General features: G+C 40.9%; 1 protein-coding gene across 2 annotated transcripts in view; it reads left to right on the top strand.

The window, feature by feature from the left end:
• LOC126354841 (equilibrative nucleoside transporter 1) overlaps nt 1–21,494 on the top strand; it is a 178,398-nt gene that overhangs the window by 148,366 nt on the left and 8,538 nt on the right. For both annotated transcript variants that reach the window (XM_050004818.1, XM_050004817.1), the window contains exons 9-10: nt 676–797; nt 17,632–17,834. In XM_050004818.1, the coding sequence (XP_049860775.1) occupies nt 676–797; nt 17,632–17,834 (325 nt within the window). The remainder of the gene's footprint in view (nt 1–675; nt 798–17,631; nt 17,835–21,494) is intronic.

The following is a 21,494-nucleotide window of genomic DNA, read 5'->3' on the forward strand; positions in this document are numbered from 1 at the left end:
TAGTCCTAGATCACCATGAGTGTAAACAGACTAGACTGGATGATTTCTTTTTGTATTGTTGATCATATAAAATAGTAATCTCTTTACACTTAGAAATTTCCATACCTTTGCTGGTGTATCAACTATTATTCTACATTCTTCCATTATAACGACAGCAGTTGTATGCATCATGATTTTATCTTAATGTGGCTAAGTGCATCTTTACTGCACAGTTCATAAGTATAGCCAAATTAAAATCTCGAACCAACAGAAACAATGTTGATCTGCACGCCATCACTATTTCTATAGTCTATTGATTAGTTATTGTTGTTTATTCCAGCACTTGTCAGGCAAGCATAGGTAGTCTTTATGTAAACAGCATGGTATGACTCAAAATACTTTCACTAGTCTGTGTGCATGACATGAAGGGGGAAAGGGGAGGGTGGAATGATCTATTTTATCATTTTCATGGTTTCAGTACTCATTCTCTGATCCTTGTTTTTGTTTTGTAAGTGACAGGGAGAAGTGTATCAAATTGTAGTATTGAAGTATGTAATTACAGCGTCTGTAAATTTCTGTTTTAATCATATTGTATTTGAAAAAGATAGAACTGTTAAAGATCGATATTGAACCTAACTTGATAGTGAACATTACCTTTTTATAATATCATGACTAATCTTATATTTGTTCCTACAGATATCAAACAGAGTGATCCAGATTTTATCATCAGTGAGAAGTACTTCACTGAGGTTACATGTTTCTTAACATTCAATGTTTGTGCCATGCTTGGAAGCTTGTTGTCAGCTGTTTTCACGTGGGTAAGTATTACTAATTGGAGAGTACTGCTATTTTGTTTATTGTGAAGAAGTATTTTGGTTTAATTATAAAGACAAAATTTTCAAATTTCTTTAAATTAGTTATCTCACCCATTTGCTGCTTGGGAGTTGCAGCTCTCCATTTTCTAATCTACTTTTGTTATGGAATTAGTGAAGAGGCAAGAAGAATGTGTTGAACTTTTAGAGCAGCTCACTGCCAGTCCATGTGATGATGTGTACTACTGACGTGGAAACACCTAATGTAGTACTTTTGAATTATTACAATGCAATCAACTTGTGATAAAATATATTTGGTTGAAGTAACATCTTGCAGAGACTTCCTTAACATCCCTGTCACTTTAGCACTTCTATCAATACATATTACAACAAAAATATTCAATTATTGATAAAATATAATAAAAAAGAATAGATAAAAAAATCCACACACACACACACACACACACACACACACACAAAATGATTTAACTTTTACAAGCTTTCAGAGCTAGGGCTCAGACTTACCGGACGGGATGAGAAAGAAAGACAGATCCTTCTCATCCCGTCCGGTAAGTCTCCCCTGACTGGGTGACTCTTTTTAACTATACTCTTTTTCCTAAACCTCTCCAGTCCTTTCCCTTCACCCCTCTTCCTTTCCCTTCACCCCTCTTCCTTTCCCTTCAACTCTTCTGCCAGAAGAAGGAGCCACTGGCTCTGAAAGTCTGTCAAAGTTAAATCCTTGTGTGTGTGTGTGTGTGTGTGTGTGTGTGTGTGTGTGTGTGTGTGTGTGTGTGTGTGTGTGTGTGTTCCCCAGCCGCCGGTTGGTGAGTAGATTTTTTAAACTGTTAGCATATATTTATTTACATAATTATCAAGACCAAACCTCTCAGTTTCTTATCACCATTTTCTACATATACTGGCGAGGGGAGGGGATATGGGTATAGGAGCAACTTCTCCTGTGAATTGTGTGACAAGATGAACTCAATTTTTTTGTACAAGGGTTGGACAAAATTACAAGAAAATCCACCTAATATGATATGGGGCCACCTTTGGATTGCAGAACAATAGTTTAAGGCATCAGAAAACGCCTTCTAGAAGCCTGGAGCTCAAATCATTTTCATCTATGCTCTTTTTAAGTCTCCAAAATCTCTAATGGAGTTGCTAAGATGGTTTCCTTTTAAAGTACTCAGTTGATTCTCTTCCCCATCCTTAACAAGCTGAAGCTTGTGCTTGTTCTCTATTGATCTTATTGTTGGGGTATACATTAAACCGGAACCTTCCTTCTTCCAATGTGGCTTAAATTCTCTAGCTGGTAAAACATCATCAGTGGTGATCCATTACATTTTATATCAAGCTTCAGAAAGAAACTTCCAATCTCTGAGTTGGTTAATATGCCTACAGGTGACAACTGTCCAATAATATTCAAATTCAGGAATTGTAGAATTGAAGTAAATCGTGGTATTTCAGCCTCATGGTCACCAAATGAGTCTTGGGAATTTACTATCATAACGCCAGGCACTATCATCTTATAACATGCACACTCTGCTGGGAACTGTGCATGTTATGTTGAATGCATAACTTATCCTACTGTTGTTCCACAGACCTTATTAATTATCTCTGCTTCTTTACTTTAGTAGACTATGACCCCTCTAAAAACACTAAAGATAGAAGAAAGTAGCAGAGATGCCCCTTGTGTTCTCAATACGTAAACATAGGAAGATAAAGTACACTTGTTAGACTACATTGGATTTTTTCGTAGGTCACACAGCCAGGTTTTGTGCTTCTTACAGTGCTGAAGCCTTTACATTGCATTCACCGGTTTGCAAGATGTTTGCAATACCGACTATATTGATAGGACCCACTGGGCACAGGGGGTTATAAAGTTCTGGGATGACTGAGAGATATGATTTGGGAGAGAGGGATGAATCACACCAGGGCATACCGAGAATCACAGACAAGTTTGGCATTGATTTTTATTGTGCTGAAGAATATAAAGTGTCTACTGATCCAGATGGCAATTGTGCAGTGTATGTATGTGCATCAGCACAAACATCTTCACCGGATTCTGCTGCTACGGCACTTGGCCTCTTCGTCCTTGTGATGTAACGGTTCCTGTCCTGGCACGGGCGGCATGGCAGGCAGTGTGTGTTGGTTGAGCCGGAAGCCCCATGCAGCTGCCCACCAGGGCTGAGACTTACCGGACGGGATGAGAAGGAAAGACAGATCCTTCTCATCCCGCCCGGTAAGTCTCACCTGACTGGGTGACTCTTTTTAACTGTACTCCTTTTCCTTTCCTGGCTATTCCCTCACGTGCTTCTCGTGAGCGAGCCTCAAAAGCTCTAGTCACTTGCCCAGGGTGGCAGCTTGCAGTCTGTCGGAGCATGTCACCAAGAGAGCAGAGGATGGCTGGCCACCTGCTGCCCACACCTATGCCCCTCCAAGTTTTGGACTGTGGCATGCCTGTACAACAGAGCTTGGCAGTTGATTTAGGGGGCCAATTGGCCACTGAAATTCACCAATTCATTAAACTCAAACAATCTTTATTCCCTCGGGTTCCAGATATGAACAGAATGGTGATGCAACTGCTTGCCTTATGCCTCTGGGCCCCCTTATTATACTCTTTTTCTCACACCTCTGATGTAGTCCGTGTGGAGGGGGTGAGTGGGGTGTTCCTTAATAATTATGTCAGCTTTTTCTGGCCTGCTTCTGCCCCCACATACAGGTTGCTAGGTCCTGTTATAGCTGCAACATACAGGTGTTTTGTTGCATGTTGGTGTCGAGTGTTGCGCCTGATTTCTCCACACCCATCTCCACATTTGTGTATAGCCCTGCCAGGCCGTGCTTCCTCGCCTGCGAGTGATGTCGTCAACTTACCCCGCAGAAGTACTTGCTTAATAAAAACACTACCAGTGCCCACTGTCCAATGTGTCCATTGGTCCTGTAACTTTTACCTTCCGAGCTGCCCAAAATTTTCGAGGATTCCTTAAATCTATACCTATACTTATTTGTAATGCACCATACCTCCTCCCTTTCGAGAAGATTCGTCCCAAATCTCTAATATCTGGCTCCCACTAAACTACCTTAACTGTAATAATTTATATATTGAGGACAATCCCCCAGTTCACATTGTAATTTCCCTACATGGAACTTCTCTTCACACTTATATTGCCTCCCTTAACTCCCATGTACCCCTATTGTACTCTTATATACTAATTAACATCTTAAAATGCCTATCAACCATTCTGCTGGTTATTGGTGTGCTGGCATGTCTACAGCATGTGCCTACTTCCATTTTACGCAGAAATACAGTACGGAAAATCCTGCTAAAAACATGCCACAGCCAGTAGCCGATACACTTAATTTGACACTTTGGGCTGCTGCTGTTCCTGTGAATAGTTTACATGCTGCCACATTGTCTGCAGATTGTGGTATAGTGGCTAGTGTTGCTACCTTTGGATCACGGGGTCTTAGGTTCGATTTCTGGCTGGGCTGGGGATTTTCTCTGCTCGGGGACTGGGTGTCCATGTTGTCCTCATCATTCCATCATCATTCATGAAAGTGGCTAGATTGGGCTGTGTACAGATTGGGAATTTGTACAGGTGCTGATGACTACACAGTTCAGTGCGAAAGCAAAGAGAGCTTCACTCCAAGTTTAAACGCAGCCAAAACCTCTCAGACAAACAGAAGCTAAACAATGTCAAACTTAGCATAAGGAGGGCTATGCGTGAAGCATTCAGTGAATTCGAAAGTAAAATTCTATGTACCGACATCCTAGGGAGTTCTGGTCTTACGTTAAATCAGTAAGTGGCTCAAAACAGCATATCCAGACACTCCGGGATGATGATGGCATTGATATAGAGGATGATATGCATAAAGCTGAAATACTAAACACCTTTTTCCAAAGCTGTTTCACAGAGGAAGACCGCACTGCAGTTCCTTTTCTAAATCCTCGCACAAATGAAAAAATGGCTGACATCGAAATAAGTGTCCAAGGAATAGAAAAGCAACTGGAATCACTCAACAGAGGAAAGTCCACTGGACCTGATGGAATACCAATTCGATTCTACACAGAGTACGCGAAACAACTTGCCCTCCTTCTAACAGCCGTGTGCCGCAAGTCTCTAGAGGAACAGAAGGTTTCGAAATGATTGGAAAAGAGCACAGGTAGTCCCAGTCTTCAAGAAGGGTTATCAAGCAGATGCGCAAAAGCTATAGACCTATATCTCTGACGTCGATCTGTTGTAGAATTTTAGAACATGTTTTTTGCTCAAGTATCATGTCGTTTTTGGAAACCCAGAATGTACTCTGTAGGAATCAACATGGATTCCGGAAACAGCGATTGTGTGAGACCCAACTCACTTTATTTGTTCATGAGACCCAGAAAATATTAGATACAGGTTCCCAGGTAGATGCTATTTTCCTTTACTTCTGGAAGGCATTCGATACAGTTCCACACTGTTGCCTGATAAACAAAGTAAGAGCCTACGGAATATCAGGCCAGCTGTGTGGCTGGATTGAAGAGCTTTTAGAAAACAGAACACAGCATGTTGTTATCAATGGAGAGGCATCTACAGACATTAAAGTAACCTCTGGCATGCCACAGGGGAGTGTTATGGGACCATTGCTTTTCACAATATTTATAAATGACCTAGTAAGTAGCGTCGGAAGTTCCATGGGGCTTTTCGCGGATGATGCTGTAGTATACAGAGAAGTTTGCAGCATTAGAAAATTGTAGTGAAATGCAGGAAGATCTGCAGCGGATAGGCACTTGGTGCAGGGAGTGACAACTGACCCTTAACACAGACAAATGTAATGTATTGCGAATACATAGGAAGAAGGATCATTTATTGTATGATTATATGATAGCGGAACAAACACTGGTAGCACTTACTTCTGTAAAATATCTGGGAGTATGCATGCGGAACGATTTGAAGTGGAATGATCATATAAAATTAAATGTTGGAAAGGCGGGTACCAGGTTGAGATTCATTGAGAGAGTCCTTAGAAAATGTAGTCCATCAATAAAGGAGGTGGCTTACAAAACACTCGTGCGACCTATACTTGAGTATTGCTCATCAGTGTGGGTTCCGTACCAGATCGGGTTGACGGTGGAGATAGAGAAGATCCAAAGAAGAGCGGCGCGTTTCATCACAGGGTTATTTGGTAACCGTGATAGCGTTACGGAGATGTTTAGCAAACTCAAATGGCAGACTCTGCAAGAGAGGCACTCTGCATCGCGATGTAGCTTGCTTGCCAGGTTTCGAGAGGGTGCGTTTCTGGATGAGGTATCGATTATATTGCTTCCCCCTACTTATACCTCCCGAGGAGATCAAGAATGTAAAATTAGAGAGATTCGAGGGCGCATGGAGGCTTTCAGACAGTCGTTCTTCCCAGGAACCATACGCGACTGGAACAGAAAAAGGAAGTAATGACAGCGGCACATAAAGTGCCCTCCGCAACACACCGTTGGCTGGCTTGCAGAGTATAAATGTAGATGTAGATGTAGATACCAACTACCATCATAGTCATCATGCTGCCACCTTTGTTCCATCAAAATTCTTCCTTGCTGGGACTTGTAATTTGTCCAAAGACTGCATAAGTTATGGATTGATTGTTATTTAAACAGGCTAAAATTTTGAGTAGGTAATACCCTCGGACATCCTTCCAGCCAGTACAATGTATTCTGTGACAGTCTCATAACAGTTGAGCCTGCAAGTGTAGCCAGAAGATGAAATTCTGTCCCAATTATCTCGCAAGGTGTATCATTAATAATCGTTCTGCTTTCCCAAAGCTCGAGTTTTCTCAACTCTACTGACTTCCTCCTTCATAGCAATTCAAGCATACAGTTCCCAGCATGCAGACTGACTATACCAAGTGTATACTGACCCCTCTGAAAGTAAGTTCAGGCTGTCAGAAGCTCTCACAACTTGTCCCATTTAGTTTCCACAGTAGCAAACTCACTTCAAATGTTTTCTTGTCAGTCCATACATGGCCACCCAGACGGATCACAACCTTCCCGTGTGCGCACCTTTCCAACTTTACCCGTGACATTACCATGAGACTGCCTGTTGCCCGAGGCCAGCAATACTTCTCATGTTCTCAGTTGTGCCCACATCCCCAATATCTCCCATTTCACTGGATAGAGGTGAATGATGTAGCATTGAAGCTCCCAAGTTTCTCCACACAATAGGTATGCGGATCGCTATATGCATCCTGGCCACATCTGTTTCTGCCTCTACCCTAACTATACGGAAGAACAGTGCAACATTTTGGCTATGTGTTGTAACTATGTGGAAAACTGCTCTTCTGCTTGACACAGTCCGATTATGAATACCTTACGTGAAAAGTTTCCCATTTACCACTTAAAACATCACCTCCTGTAACATTACCACTTCACACCTGTTATCCCCAAGTTGATCTGTTATTCCACGTAGTAAACTGTGGATTCAGTTTTTTGTTCAGTGCACTCAGTTGCTTCTGTATTCCCTCCAAATTGCTATTCAGCACTTCCCTCGTCCCGCTAACACATCGAGTTAGCTCTGTTGCCAGTTCCTGTACTAGTCCCATGTTATTCAACAACCTTTGTTCCAAGTTTGATAACAGTGTTGTATGCCACTTCATGACATCGTTCACAGAACTTATCTGCTGAACCTGAACAACTGTGATATTTAACTCCTGCACTTCCTCATCAACTGCTGTAGCAGATGTCGTCTTTAACAATGTTCCTCCTCCATTTACTCAGCCTCTCTTCCACTGGCTCCTAGCTTGCGGAACCACATCCATCAACTGTAACAACAGCTTCCTTAATTCACTGTAAGTGAACTGCAACTCCTGGTACTCTCCTTTATCTGTCTAAACAAATGATTTCCCTTTGCCTCCTTATACCATTCTTAAAAGACTTCTTCTAACCTATGTACCTCATTTATAATCTCCCAGATCTTCACTGTTGCTTTTAGCATCCATTTATGACTAGTAAACCACACAGCTGTTTGTCTTGAGAACATCACACCAAATTCTAGAGACTGAACAGCTATTACAAGCCCTGCCTCACCCTTGGTGAAACTCAACAACTCTGCATCATACAGCTTACTTACATGACCTTAAACTACATAGCACATCATGCCCCTTACGCTGCTCTACTAATGGTTGCAGTTGCCTTGCTGTAGGGTATGGCTTCCTATAAATTGGTGTACTATCCCTTGTTGGTATGTACCGTTGTGTCACTGGATGGCTGGGAAACCTCCATCTGCACAAAATAAATCGCTAAACCTCAACAAGTTTTCCATAGCCATTCGATCATTGTCCTTCAGGTGACCCACTTTCCCTCATAACACTTCCGCATCAGCAGTTGTTTGCGGCTTTTCTCTAGACTCGACCTATCCAGGTTTCAAGACTTCCAGTATGATTATTATTGCACCCTCTGCGAAAGTTATCCACACTAACCAGAATCATTTTTTCCGCAATAATCTCATTCACACGTGCCAAACTCCTGCAGATGAAACAGTGTAAACTATTCAACTCTTTATTAATTAAGAGTTCAGTCACACATAATCTTTCTCAATATTTCTCTGGGCAAATCAGTATCCACTGAAACCCACTCTTCCATTCCCGTATCTATCGGTATTTTATGCTGCTGCTCAATCTGTACTGGAAACATTTATAAGTATCATCCTTAGCATGGTGTTTGTTGAGAAAGTAGCACAAGAACCACTGAATAGCCCTCGCCTACATGTGGCAATACCTGCATATGTTTCCTGAACTAATTTTTCTCAACTGAAAATTCCAATACTGACATACCCAATTATTTCACACTATTATCACTAACCCCTTGTAACCTATATCATGGTCACTCCAGTCCCCTATTTACCATGAGGTTCAGAATATTAATGGACACATGCACCCCAATGTCAACCAAAACCCTTTGTTTCTTGACACTTACCAAGCCCATTAGGTAGCATTCCGTCTCTGCACTAATTTGTGCAGTGTTACAGTCTATAGGGACTGCCTTTCAACAGTTGAAGCACTCCTGTTTGCATTTACCAGCTGCTTCCCATGGATGTGCTTCCCACCTTTCCTACTCCTCCACATGCATAGCACTCTTGTTGCCTACTTGGAGTCAGATTCGTGCATGCACAGAGCAGTCTGAGCTATAGTGCAGACAGGGATAGTCTCCACATGACCCGTGTTTACGTTTAGTGATTTTGCTGTTTCCCTTTAGTTTACAGCTCCCTCATCAAATGAAAACAAAATGGATTTCTGTGGCCGGTCGCTATCAAGTCAATTAAAATACATTCACGTAATTACTGCAGGCTGGAATATATTATTAGTTTGTTTTCTGATTACATTTTATTTCCACGTGTTTGGCAGGCGAGCAATAATTGGCTTGCAGAACAATGAAGTTATTTTCATCAGTTTTCCAAAGAAATTTGGTTTTTATTAATCTTTTCTGCTGAGATAGTCAATTTATTTGAAACAAAATGTTTCTTTCCAGAACATTGGCTAACTTCAGCTGCTTGCTGAATTTTAAGTGCATATTTTCATATTCTGGGACATATGGCATTATGCCATAATAAAGAACCAAATGCGAGGTAGTACAGTACTGGTATTCGAAGAAAATGTACATCCCAAAAACCATACCAGGTTGAGGTCTACTTCATTGTGTATCTGGACATATGAATGTGCACTTCAAGCTGAGTTGTTCATTGGAGTATGTTCTACAAAATCCCGATGCTCTTGGGGTATCCTCTGCTGATGTCTCAATGCTTTTATGTATGAACATATGGGCTACATACGCCATCATAGATGTGCACGCGCAGTGACGCCTTTTTTCTGGCGCTCTCTGGCAACTGCTGCAACGAACCCATTTCTAACATATCGCGGGAAGATATTGCAAATGGTAGTTTGAAAAGCACTACTGTCAAGGTGAATTGCCTTTTACATAAGATGAATTCTGTTACATGTGAGAATGTGCGATGAATTTCTTAAATCACAGAGTATTTTACTCTCGTTTAAAACTTAACACTTTGAGGACCGGTCACTGAAAAGAATTTCTAGCACAGAAGACTAGACATTTATGTCATTATTTTAAATTTTACTGGCACATTTGTGTTATGTACCTTAAAGAGTAACACACACATAAAAAGACCAATTTACATGTGAAAGCGTAGCTTCTCTTGTAGCTTATTAATCTTCTAGATCAATATTTATGTGAAAGTTTAGCTTTTCTTGTAGCTACACTATGTATATTAATTTAAACCATTAACTTTTCCTATTTGTGTTAACACTACTTAACAATGGTGTTGCTATTTGCTGACATCACGTGTCCTATGCTGTGAATATCTGCTGTCATCTGCTGGCCAGATTATCTGATATGAACTGTGATTAGCTTACAGAAGGGCATCGTTATCCCAATTTCAATGTTTTGGAAACTAACATGCTTTGTTTGATGGAATGTGAATTTATCATTTCATAATTATGAAAATATGTAGCTTATCATAATATGAAAATACACAGTGTACATGTTGCTACTCGTTAGAGATCTTTCCAATGTTTTTTTTCTGGGTTTCATTTTCTAAAGTGATAGCGGGAAGATCCACACTGTGTATAAAGTGTTAACCATTCAAAGGATTGATAAGTTTTAGAGTTCCGTGGGAAAGTATAGTGTCACTTAACATGAGAAAAGTGTATTTTCACCTAGGAAAAAGTGTATTTTTCATCAGGAAATCCGGGAATTTTTTTTCCTTGTCCGTGTATACACCCTGATTCAGTTTATAGATTCTATACAAGAACGTCTCCACAGACTTGTTGCACTACATTGACAAAGTACTTGTACTACTGGCACAGTATGGCAGCTCACTCTCAAAACATACGTGCTTTACTCGAGGTCCTACAGTACATACAGCATACCTAATATCCTTAATAAAAATTTTCACATCCTCCGCTGCCTTCCCTAAAAAGAGATTAATTAATGTGACCACTGTGGGGTCAGATGAGGCAGAAGGCACTCTCAATCCAGATTTATTTTCATCATCATCATCATCATCATCATCATCATCATCATCTAATTGCAGCTGAACCTGACTCGCTTTCCCATCCTCTAACTACAATTAAGTTTGAAATTTCTCTACCTCTTGTGCTCCAGTTCCTATGTTAACGTATGTTCTCACCGAGTTAAAGTGGCAACTGGATCTGCATAGTGGTAGCCTGTTTTTCCACCATTTTGCATACTCTAGTCTACCCTAATGCAGATAAAAAAAAGGCACAGAGACACAAAAATCTAACAACAAAGTAATTCTTCTAGTGAGCCAGATGAGCAATTTGCCTCTACACAGAACAGTTTGCTGCTTCAGCTCTGGTACATGGCACGCCTTAGCTCAGATAAATAACTCTGACATGGAGAGCAAACGCCAAAAATAGAAATAAAACTAGACTCACCTCACCACATTGTGCTCAGCTGATACCACCAAACCCACTTCAGGTGCCACTGCCTCACTCACCACTCGCCCAAAACCGACTCTCTCACCAAATTGTAGTGTCGGACACAGACGAACACTTTCTGACACCAAATTGTTACAATGCCCTGACCCAAGAGATCGTAATGCGACGGGATGACTGAGAGATATGGTTTGGGTGAGAGGGGTGAATCACGCCAGGGTGTGCGGAGATACACAGATGAGTTTGGCACTGGCATTTATTTCGTCAAAGAGTACACTGTGCCCCTGTCGATCCAGATCGACAGCGGTGCAGTTTGTGTATGTGTGTGTCAGTGCGAGAGCCAGCACCAGAATCTCCTGCTTCGGTACACACCTCCTCACCTCGTGAGGTAATAGCTTCTGTCCCGGACTGGGCAGTTCGACTGGCAGCACTTGTTAGCCGAGCTGGAAGCCGCACGCCTGCCCTCCGGAGTGTAGCTGGCTATTTCCTCTAGCACTTCTCAAGGTCACTGTGTAGATGTTAGAGGGCAACAACTGCCAGCCATCGTAGTGGAGCCTTGGAAGCTCAGGTCACCTGCCCCGAGCAGTCGGTCAGTGATCGAGGACGGCCTCGGACCCAAAAGGTCACGAGATCGTGTCTTGTCTCCACCCTTCTCAATGTTAGTTTGTACCCTTCAGACAAAGTCACCCGGAGAGTGGTTGACAGCTGCCCCTGCTCCCTGCACCCACACACTACCAATTTTCTCAGACCCACATCACCATTACTGTGATGCATCTGTACGGCAGAGCTCGGCGATTGATTCGGCAGGCCGGTCGGCTGCCAAAATTCATCACCAGATCATTTTGATTAGCCTATGTCTGAAACAATCATCATTTTTTCCTGTATCAGGTGCAGTCATAGTGGTGACACGACTGGTTGGCTAGAGCTGCTGGGCTCCCTTATTTATACTCCTTTTCTTTCATCTTGTGTAGTTTGTCTGGAGGGGACAAGAGGAGTGTTTCTTAATGTTTATAATGTCAGCTTTTTGTAGTCTAGTTTGACCTTCATATACAGGTTGCTACGCACTGTTGTAACAGCTATGTTTGGGTGTTTCATAGCACTTCAATGCTCTGTGTTGCACCTGATTATTCCACACCTGTCTCCTCATTTGTTTATAGTGCCTGCCAGGCTGTGCTTCCTTTCCTGCGAGCAGTGTTGTAACGACACCTCACCAAATAACGACTTTGCAGTGCTCACTACCCGATGTGTCCATCAGTCCCTTAGCTTTTCCTTATGGCCATAGCTGTGCAAAATTTTAAAGAATGAACCCACACAGCAGGCATGATGTGTTAGACAGCACAACGAGCTGTACAGGTGTGTGTGTTTGGGGGGTTGGGGTAATTTATGAAAGGATTTATCCAAAAGTTAGTAAAGTTCTCATTCTTTTTTGTGTTCCTGTTGATGAGTGAGTTATCTTCTTTTTAATAAATTTAATTTTTTTTTTCCATTGACAGTGTATTCTATCAGACCTCTAGGTACCATAGCTTTAGATCCCCCTAGTAGTTTTGTGATGGATGCAATGTCATGTATATATGCATGAGGTGATTGTGTGTGCCCCAACAATTTTACCCTCATGAGAAGTATGTAGAATCAAACATGAAGGTGGATCAACACATCTTACTGCTGAAGCTGTTTACAGACTGGCATTACCCCTCAAACATAGTCCGGAAACATTCCTGGCCCATGTCCACAGGCGTCCCTAACCCTCTTACGTTCCCTAGGAACCAGTGGCATATGAAGAATCCATATTGTCATGGACTGGAGTAACTTAACCACGTCTTTCACCAGAATGAAGTGACGAACATCCTTCCCATTCCTCCCAAAGCTGTATTCTGCAGTCTGCCCAATGTACGTAACTCCCCAGTCCCTGCTTGCGCAGAACTTACTTCCACCCTCTTGCCACATGTGTTACATCCCTGTGGAAGATGCAGTTGCGAGACCTGTCTGTGCACTAACCCTCCACATCCCTCTTCAATTCTGTCACAGGCTTTGCTTATCAGCAGCAGTGCCACCTGTGAAAGCAGTCGTGTCATATCTAGTTATGCTCTAACTTATATACAGCGTTTTATGTGGAATGGCCACCAACTAGAATCAATCCTTGTGAAATCAAAATTAAACATATTAAAATAACAATGCAGTAAAAAGTATGATGTGTGTCAATTTTACCATAACTGAAATACAAAGTGTACCTAAATTGGCATTACTTGTGATTATGCCATTCAGTCTTGTGACACTAAAAGATCCTGAATGTAACTTTCAAATATCCCACTTCAAAGAAAGCAGGAAGTGATCAATAAGGTATTGCAGCTATTGTCTGTAAGGAAAACACTTTCATTAGTGACCCATCATGTAGTTCTCTGACAGCACTTTGGACACTTTCAGGAAATATTAAGGTATGGTTTTATTTTGACTACACTGTGAGACTTTTAGGCTCTCTCTCCACAACTGACATCCACATAACACAGTGGTCGGGTTACACGTATCAAAGCCTTTTTACATGAAGTTACATTATCCATATTTTCATATTTTGCGTGCTGTAATTTTAGGCAATATTGGCTTTGATTCACAGACCCTGCAGGTAAATTGGTGTAGACAGGTAGAGGTAATAACAGTCCCTGAGCTGACTTGTCCTATTTTATGTGACTGTTCATGCCACAATTTATCAGTGTGTGAACCAATTAGTAAATTAACTTTCACCCAAGCAGTGTCAGCTAGCCTTCAATTATTTTTCTGCCAGGAATTTGCGTGCATCTATTGCTGTTACAGCTTCTTCATTTTTCTCCGTGTGACAAAAATCAGTTTGTGGGACAGAGAAGGGGGGGGGGGGGGGACTATTCATGTGACTCTTTTAGCTCATTGAGGTTGTCATTATGTTTCGAATGGGGACTCACTACGACCTTTTCTGAATTGTGTACCAAATGTATTCACATTTTGAACATAACAAATACTTTTAATGTTTAGGCATCTTCAGCTCTGTGTCCATAGCCATGTACACCTGTAATCATCAGATCATCTCTGCTAACTGCTTCAAGACAACAGCAGTTAGCATAGATAATTTGTTGGGTTACAGATTTATTAGGTATGATTTTGGATAAAGTAAATATCCATCCATTGTTGCAATCAAGTCTGTAAGGAACGAAACTCATTTATCAATCTCTAGTTATACCATAGAGTGAGCTTTAGGAAACTAGCAGTAGGCCTACATCGGCTCTTTTACTTCATTTCTGTCTCACTGGAGTTACCTACCATCTCATTAGAGGTTATGTTTGCATTTATACCATGCATTGTTGCCTTGTATCCTTTGTTTCATTGATCATTTTTTACTTGACATTAATGTGAAATACAGAAAAATATTTGATAGTTTTATTTACAGCTATAAGCTATAAGCTGTACTTATGGTCTGTGGAACATAGAACAGTTCCACAAGCAGCAGCAAATTTGTGCTATGTAGAGTGATTATGTCCTCATTTACACCATAAAATTAAGGCAGAAAGTAGGGAAACATGTGACATTGTTGTCAATACCTTATCTGAAAGTTACCTTAAGCAGTTTATCAGACAACTGACTTCTCAAGCCAACATATTAGATTTCCTGGTCACTAACAGGCCCAAACATTTTGACTCAGCTTAGAACAGGGAATCAGTGATCATAAGTCTGTTGTAGCATCAGTTGAATACAACTGTAACTAGGAATGTAAAGAAAGGTAGAAAGATATTCCTGCTTTGCCGAGCAACAAGAAATTGGTTTCATATTACCTGAGTAGTCAGTTTGAAAATTATCTCCAGCACTGACAATATTGAACATCAGTGGACAATGTTCAAGAGTTGTACAATACGCTTTACACAGGTATGTGTCAAGAAAACTTGTGAAGATTGGGAAAGACATGCTGTGATTCAACAGTCATGTTAGAAAGCTGCTACAGTACCAAAAAGAGGTTCATTGCAAACTTAAATGTAGCCAAAACCTCAGTGATCATAAGTCTGTTCCAGCATCACTTGAATAGTAAATAGGAACCTAAAGAAAGGCAGCAAAAAAAAAAAAAAAAAAAAAAAATTTGTGTAAGGAGAGCCATACATGAAGCTTTAAGAGTTCAAAAGTAAAATTCTGTGTTCTGAATTGACAGGAAATACTAAGTTTTGTCTTATGTTAAAACAGTAAATGGACTGTGGATTGAAGCTATCGGTTCAGACACTCTGTGACCAAAATGGCATTGAAATGGAGGATGACACAGAAAAGATCAAAATACTAAACCCCGTTTTCCAAAACTGTTTCACCAAAAAATATCGCTCTGTATTTCCTCCTTAAATCCTCGCACAAACATCAAAACAACATATATTGAAATTTTTGTGTCATGGCCAAGGGAGCCATGCCAAATAATGTGCTCCAGGTAGCAAGAAATAAATGAACTTAACTCAAACTGAATCAAAAAATCAGTCATTTGGGGTTGAATACCCTCTACTAATTCCCGATCAATTGAAAGTCAGTGATGTTGCACTAGGAGGCAGTGGAGGAGGGAGCAACGGCGAGTTGCACATAGATGGGCCACAGGTATGGCTGATGTTGGGTCAGTGTGGAGAATTCAGATGTAGTGCAGAATGCCAGCTAGGAGATTTGGAGCAAAGGCATTGTCAGCTAGAACAAAGATCTTGAACAAGACACAGAGTGAAGACTGGGGATGCGGCTCAGATCAAAGATGCCAGAGGCCAGTACAGTGAACTAGGACAGGATTTGGGGTGCGAACTTGGACACAGCTCTTAGTGCTTTATAACAGCTCCCAGAAGGATACTTCTGTGACGATCGGCAGACACTTGATCAGCAGAAGAGAATCGGTGCCCGTGATTGCAGTTCTAATGGCAGCACCTCTACCAGTGAAGCAGGTTACGAAACTTCCCTACAGCTTAGGTCTTCGTGGCAAACGAATCTGCTCCAGTCCTGAATCCCTCAACCATTACACCAATAACCTAAAAACAGCTTTCGCATCCCGCAACTACCCTCCCAACCTGGTACAGAAGCAAATAGCTAGAGCCACTTCCTCATCCCCTCAAACCCAGAACCTCCCACAGAAGAACCCCAAAAGTGCCCCACTTGTGACAGGATACTTTCTGGGACTGGATCAGACTCTGAATGTGGCTCTCCAGCAGGGATATGACTTCCTCAAATCCTGCCCTGAAATGAGATCCATTCTTCATGAAATCCTTCCTACTCCACCAAGAGTGTCTTTCCGCCGTCCACCTAACCTTCGTAACCTCTTGGTTCATCCCTATGACATCACCAAACCACCTTCCCTACCCTCTGTCTCCTACCCTAGTAACTGCCCCCGGTGTAAGACCTGACCCATACACCCTCCCACCACCACCTACTCCAGTCCTGTAACCTGGAAGGTGTACACAATCAAAGGTAGAGCCACGTGTGAAAGCACCCACGTGATTTACCAACCGACATGCCTGCACTGTGAAGCGTTCTATGTGGGAATGACCAGCAACAAACTGTCCATTCGCATGAACGGACACAGGCAGACAGTGTTTGTTGGTAATGAGGATCACCCTGTGGCTAAACATGCCTTGGTGCACGGCCAGCACATCTTGGCACAGTGTTACACCGTCCGGGTTATCTGGATACTTCCCACTGACACCAACCTATCAGAACTCCGGAGACGGGAACTTGCCCTTTCAATATATCCTCTCTTCCCATTACCCACCAGGCCTCAACCTCCGCTAAATTCAAGTTGTCACCGCTCATACCACACCTGTCATTCAATAACATCTTTGCCTCTGTACTTCCGCCTCGACTGACATCTCTGCTCAAACTCTCTGTCTTTACATACCTGTGTGTGTGTGTGCGTGTGTGTGTGTGTGTGTGTGTGTGTGTGTGTGTGTGTGTGTGTGTGTGTACCTGTTTCCCTCTATTATATTGATATTTAAGAAAGTTTTTATTAAGTACAGGTATAAGTGATGTTATATTGTCCTTCATTCACCATAATTCCAATTCCTAATATTTATTTATATATTTCCTTATTTTAAGTTTTCTACTTAACTAGTGCACCAATTTTTTTTAATGCAAAGCACTTCACACATATTACTATACTTGAGTAAGTTTTTGATTAAATATATGTATAAAAGCTGTTATATTGTCCTTCATTCACCATAATTCCATTCGATCATTTTTTATTTATTTTTAAAGCTTTCTACTTTACTAATTGGACCATACTGTGCTGTGTCATGTTACTGTGTTCCCACAGTTGCAATCATTTACTGTTGTTATTGTTACATTACTTGTCACATTACTGTTCACTTCTGAGTCTGTTGAGATTACTTTTTAATTGGTAGTCCTACATCATTGGTAACAGTGTTTTCAATTTTTGTTTCAGCCCAAGCCTAAGCATTTAATTTTTCCTGTGGTACTGAGAGTTTTATTTATTCCATTCTTTATGGTGTGCAAGTACGAACCTCAGAATAGAATTCGCCAGTTTCCAGTATTCATACATAATGATTGGGTGTATTGGGTAGCAAGCATGCTGCTTGGTATTTCCAGTGGGCATCTCAGTGCACTTGCTATGATGTACTGCCCAAGGTAAGTATATGAACCACTTTTGCAACTTAAGCCAAGTACGCTTTTTAGATGTTATGGTCATTTTAATACTTACGAGGGTTTCACATTAAGGGCTTAAGGGCTAATGACATAATGAAGTTCTTTTTATTTCATGTGAGTGTCAAACTGTTAAAAGACAGAAAACAAAATAACCAAAGAGTAAGTTCTGAAGAAAGATAAAATTACCATTTGCACTAAACTAAAACATGCTAACAAGGCCAATAGGAACTTAGCAAAGGTGGAACTATATAGCATATAGTTTGGAAATAAATTTTCCTGTTCTTTATGGTGAATTCATATTCACTGGAAAAATATTTTCACCACATAGACTTAAAATGTATTGTGTTTTGTCTTCTGATGTACGGGTCCAAGAAGAATAATGGAGCAAATAGGTAAACAGCAAAGTCTATGAATTATCTGAACATCTTAGTATTGAAAAAACCCTTACTTATGTTGTAGAAAATAATAATTCTCCTTAAATAATCCTCCATTCTAATGAATAATAGGTATTAACTGTTTCATAAATATCCAAATAACTGCTAGAATCTAAAAGCAGATAAAGAGCAGCTATATAGCATAAATGAAAAATGCAGAACAGAAAGTTTTGAGAACAGTTACCTTTCTATATACTGATTATGATGACATTATCCAAAGTATGTTGTATTGTTTTTCCAATTTAGTTGTGATCAAGAACTCAGGACTATCTGTCCTGTATATTTGTTTCTTTTTGGTACACACTTTCATAATTAGAGAGTAGTTTTGACAGTCCGAAATTGGACAGGTTTCAAAATTAGCACCCATTTTTTCATGGGCAGTGCTCATAATGACTAAGCAATTCAGACATGAGCCATCGTCACAGCATCCATTCAGCTCCTACGTATCTCGGTTCAGGTGCTGGTTCAGTATAAAGTTTAAATCCATTAGGATGTATCAAACTGGTGTACATGCCATCGAAGAGTGAACATTTCATTTTGGAAGAAAAATCACCCAGCTGTGGCTAAGCCATTTCTCTGCAATATCCATTTCACCAGGCGTGGTATTCCAAAAGGTATGCAGGAGGGTGTTTGTTAAATTTGGAAAGCAGGAGATTAGCAATGGCAGAATTGAGTCTGTGAGGCCAGTTTATTAGTTTTGTCTGGATAATTTGATCAGTAATGTATTCCTCCTGAAAGACAAGGCCTAAGTTTGAGTTTCTGTCCAGTCCGTCCTTGCAGTTTTGTCACCAGTCGATGATTAAGATGTTACTGTGGAATCTGGATGGCATCAGAAATTGTACAGGGAAAACAAAGGTCTTAGTAGTGGTCAGGTCTGTCTGTATTTGTCTCTTAGAATCACGTTTGATGCCTTCTGATGCCATTGTACTGTGGTTTTATTTTTGACAGAAAAGAGCAGTGAAAGGTCCAAGGTAAGAAGGGAAGTGCTCATCAGTTTATCATTCCTTTGTCACAGTACATATGTCTCAAACACAAATGTTCAGCTTGCTTTTATTTTAGAAAAGCTTTGTTCATTAATGTTCAGATTTTGGTTGCACAGTTTATCAATCAGTTGACCCATCCTATTTAAAAACCCTGGATGTAGTATACCTTGAGGGCACTTACTTGGTCTGAAGGCCTCAGAGGATCTTACAGTAGTATTTACTGTAGGATCCAAGCAGGGGGTAAGCTCAGCTGCTGTGTCATTTTCCTCAGCTGCGTTCCCATGGTCTTTCTCCCCTATGAATTTGGTCTGTTCAGAAAACTTTGTGATTATCAGGGCTATAAAGTAGATGGCGTACAACCAGATTTTGAATTTCCTCATTTATTTGGGTTCTCTGAATGCTGCACAGACCCTCCAGCACTTGTAACCAGCGTTTCTAGAATGTTCATTTTCCACTTCAAAAGCATTGGAAGTATGTGGAATTCTGCTGGGTGTTGGAAATTTGAGCTAATGAATCAACGGGCACCATACCCAAGGGAATGATTAGGTTACTCAGTGTGTTGTCTCTTTGTTGGCTGTAGTGCCATTATTTTAGTCTGCTAGGCATGTATAGGACAAAGAGTTGTTGAAAACATTGGATAACAAACTGTGGCTGATAAAGCTAACTCTCTTAAGACAATAGACATATCCCATATACCTTTGTAGAGGTAGTTAGTGGGTATAGTTAACATGATTTAGCTGTATTTTCTGCCTAATGTACTATCTTTGGTATTACTGTAGGATGCAATGAGGAAAATGGAGGCCAGTCTGAGGAACTAGTCATTATATCAAATTTTAGCTGGCCAGCAGGTGCAGAGTTTTCTATTAGTGCACTCCAGGCGTATATTTCCTGTACTATTGTAGATGGGAATGAGAGAAGGAAGGAGCAGAAGATTTAGAGTTTTAATGTCCTATTGAAAATGATGTCATTAGATGTGAAGCTCAAACTTGCATTTGGGAAGGATAAGGAAGGAAGTTGGAAGAGCCCTTTTTAGAAGAAATGCCCCAACATTTGCCTTAAGCAGGTTCTTGAATAAACTAGTGGCCAAATTGGGTGAATGTCAGCCCATTGCCTTAACAGCACTATCTCTCTTATCTGGAGATGGTCATTTGACAATAAGAAAGTGAGTGGAAAATAAATTACATGTAAAGCTGTCAAAACAAAGGTCAGATGTGTGGCAGTTTTTTTAAAAAGGCAGAAGACTAAAACCCTTTTTTGAGTGAGTGAGAATGACTGGCTTTTACAGTGATATATTTTTTCATGTTACCGACAACTGCATGTATTTATTTGTTATTAATTTAAATAATAATGGAAAGTCATTGGTGCAGTATAAATCATTTAGGGAGTGAAGGTGATAACATACTGAATAGTTGAAACATTGAGTCATCTGTAGGAAGATAAACAAAACTGAATGTTGCTAGCTTTTGGACAAATTCTCCGTTATAGCTTTAGAGTACACATATGTATGTATACCTGCGCAGCTACATTGTCCCAACTGACTACCTTGCACTGGCACTGCAGATCAACCCCTGTAATGTATTGTATTGGATGAGGTTGGTGTGGGGGGGGGGGGGGGGGAGAAAGAAGGCTGAAATGGGACTGAAAGTCATAGGGAAGGGTAGAATACAGCTAGAGGGAAAAGGCAGCAGACACTCAGGATGAGAATATGCCACCAGTGAGACCTCTCTGGCAGAATTGTGAGTTGCATACAGTGTGGAACAATGCACAGTAAGGGAAGTAGAGGAAGGGAGGAGAGGAGATCGAAAGATGATGTATTGAAAAATCCTTTCTTCAAAGAAGAGAAGCTGGTATTGGCAGGGAGAGGGGAGAATCAGATGATGGCACAAGTTGGGAAACAGCCATTGAAGTCGAGCAGTGTTCTGCCACAGGATTGTGAATTCTGATACAGTTCGACAGTGGCTATTATTCATGTGGACAGTTGATTAGGGTTCTTACCCACATAGAAAGTTGTTATATAATTGCTTTCACAAGTGTTCCTGCCTCTGACAGTATAGGATATGCTTGTGATGTAACTGGAACACGATGTATGGAGTGGGTACATAGGACAGGGCTTGCATTTGGCTCTTTCATGGAGATACGATCCATGCGGCAAGGGATTTGGATTAGATCAGGTTATTTCATAGGCTGTGCGGATAACGGAATACCAGTTTTGGAGGTAAGGGAAG

Source organism: Schistocerca gregaria, chromosome 3 (assembly GCF_023897955.1).
Source record: "Schistocerca gregaria isolate iqSchGreg1 chromosome 3, iqSchGreg1.2, whole genome shotgun sequence".
Lineage (NCBI taxonomy): Eukaryota > Metazoa > Arthropoda > Insecta > Orthoptera > Acrididae > Schistocerca > Schistocerca gregaria.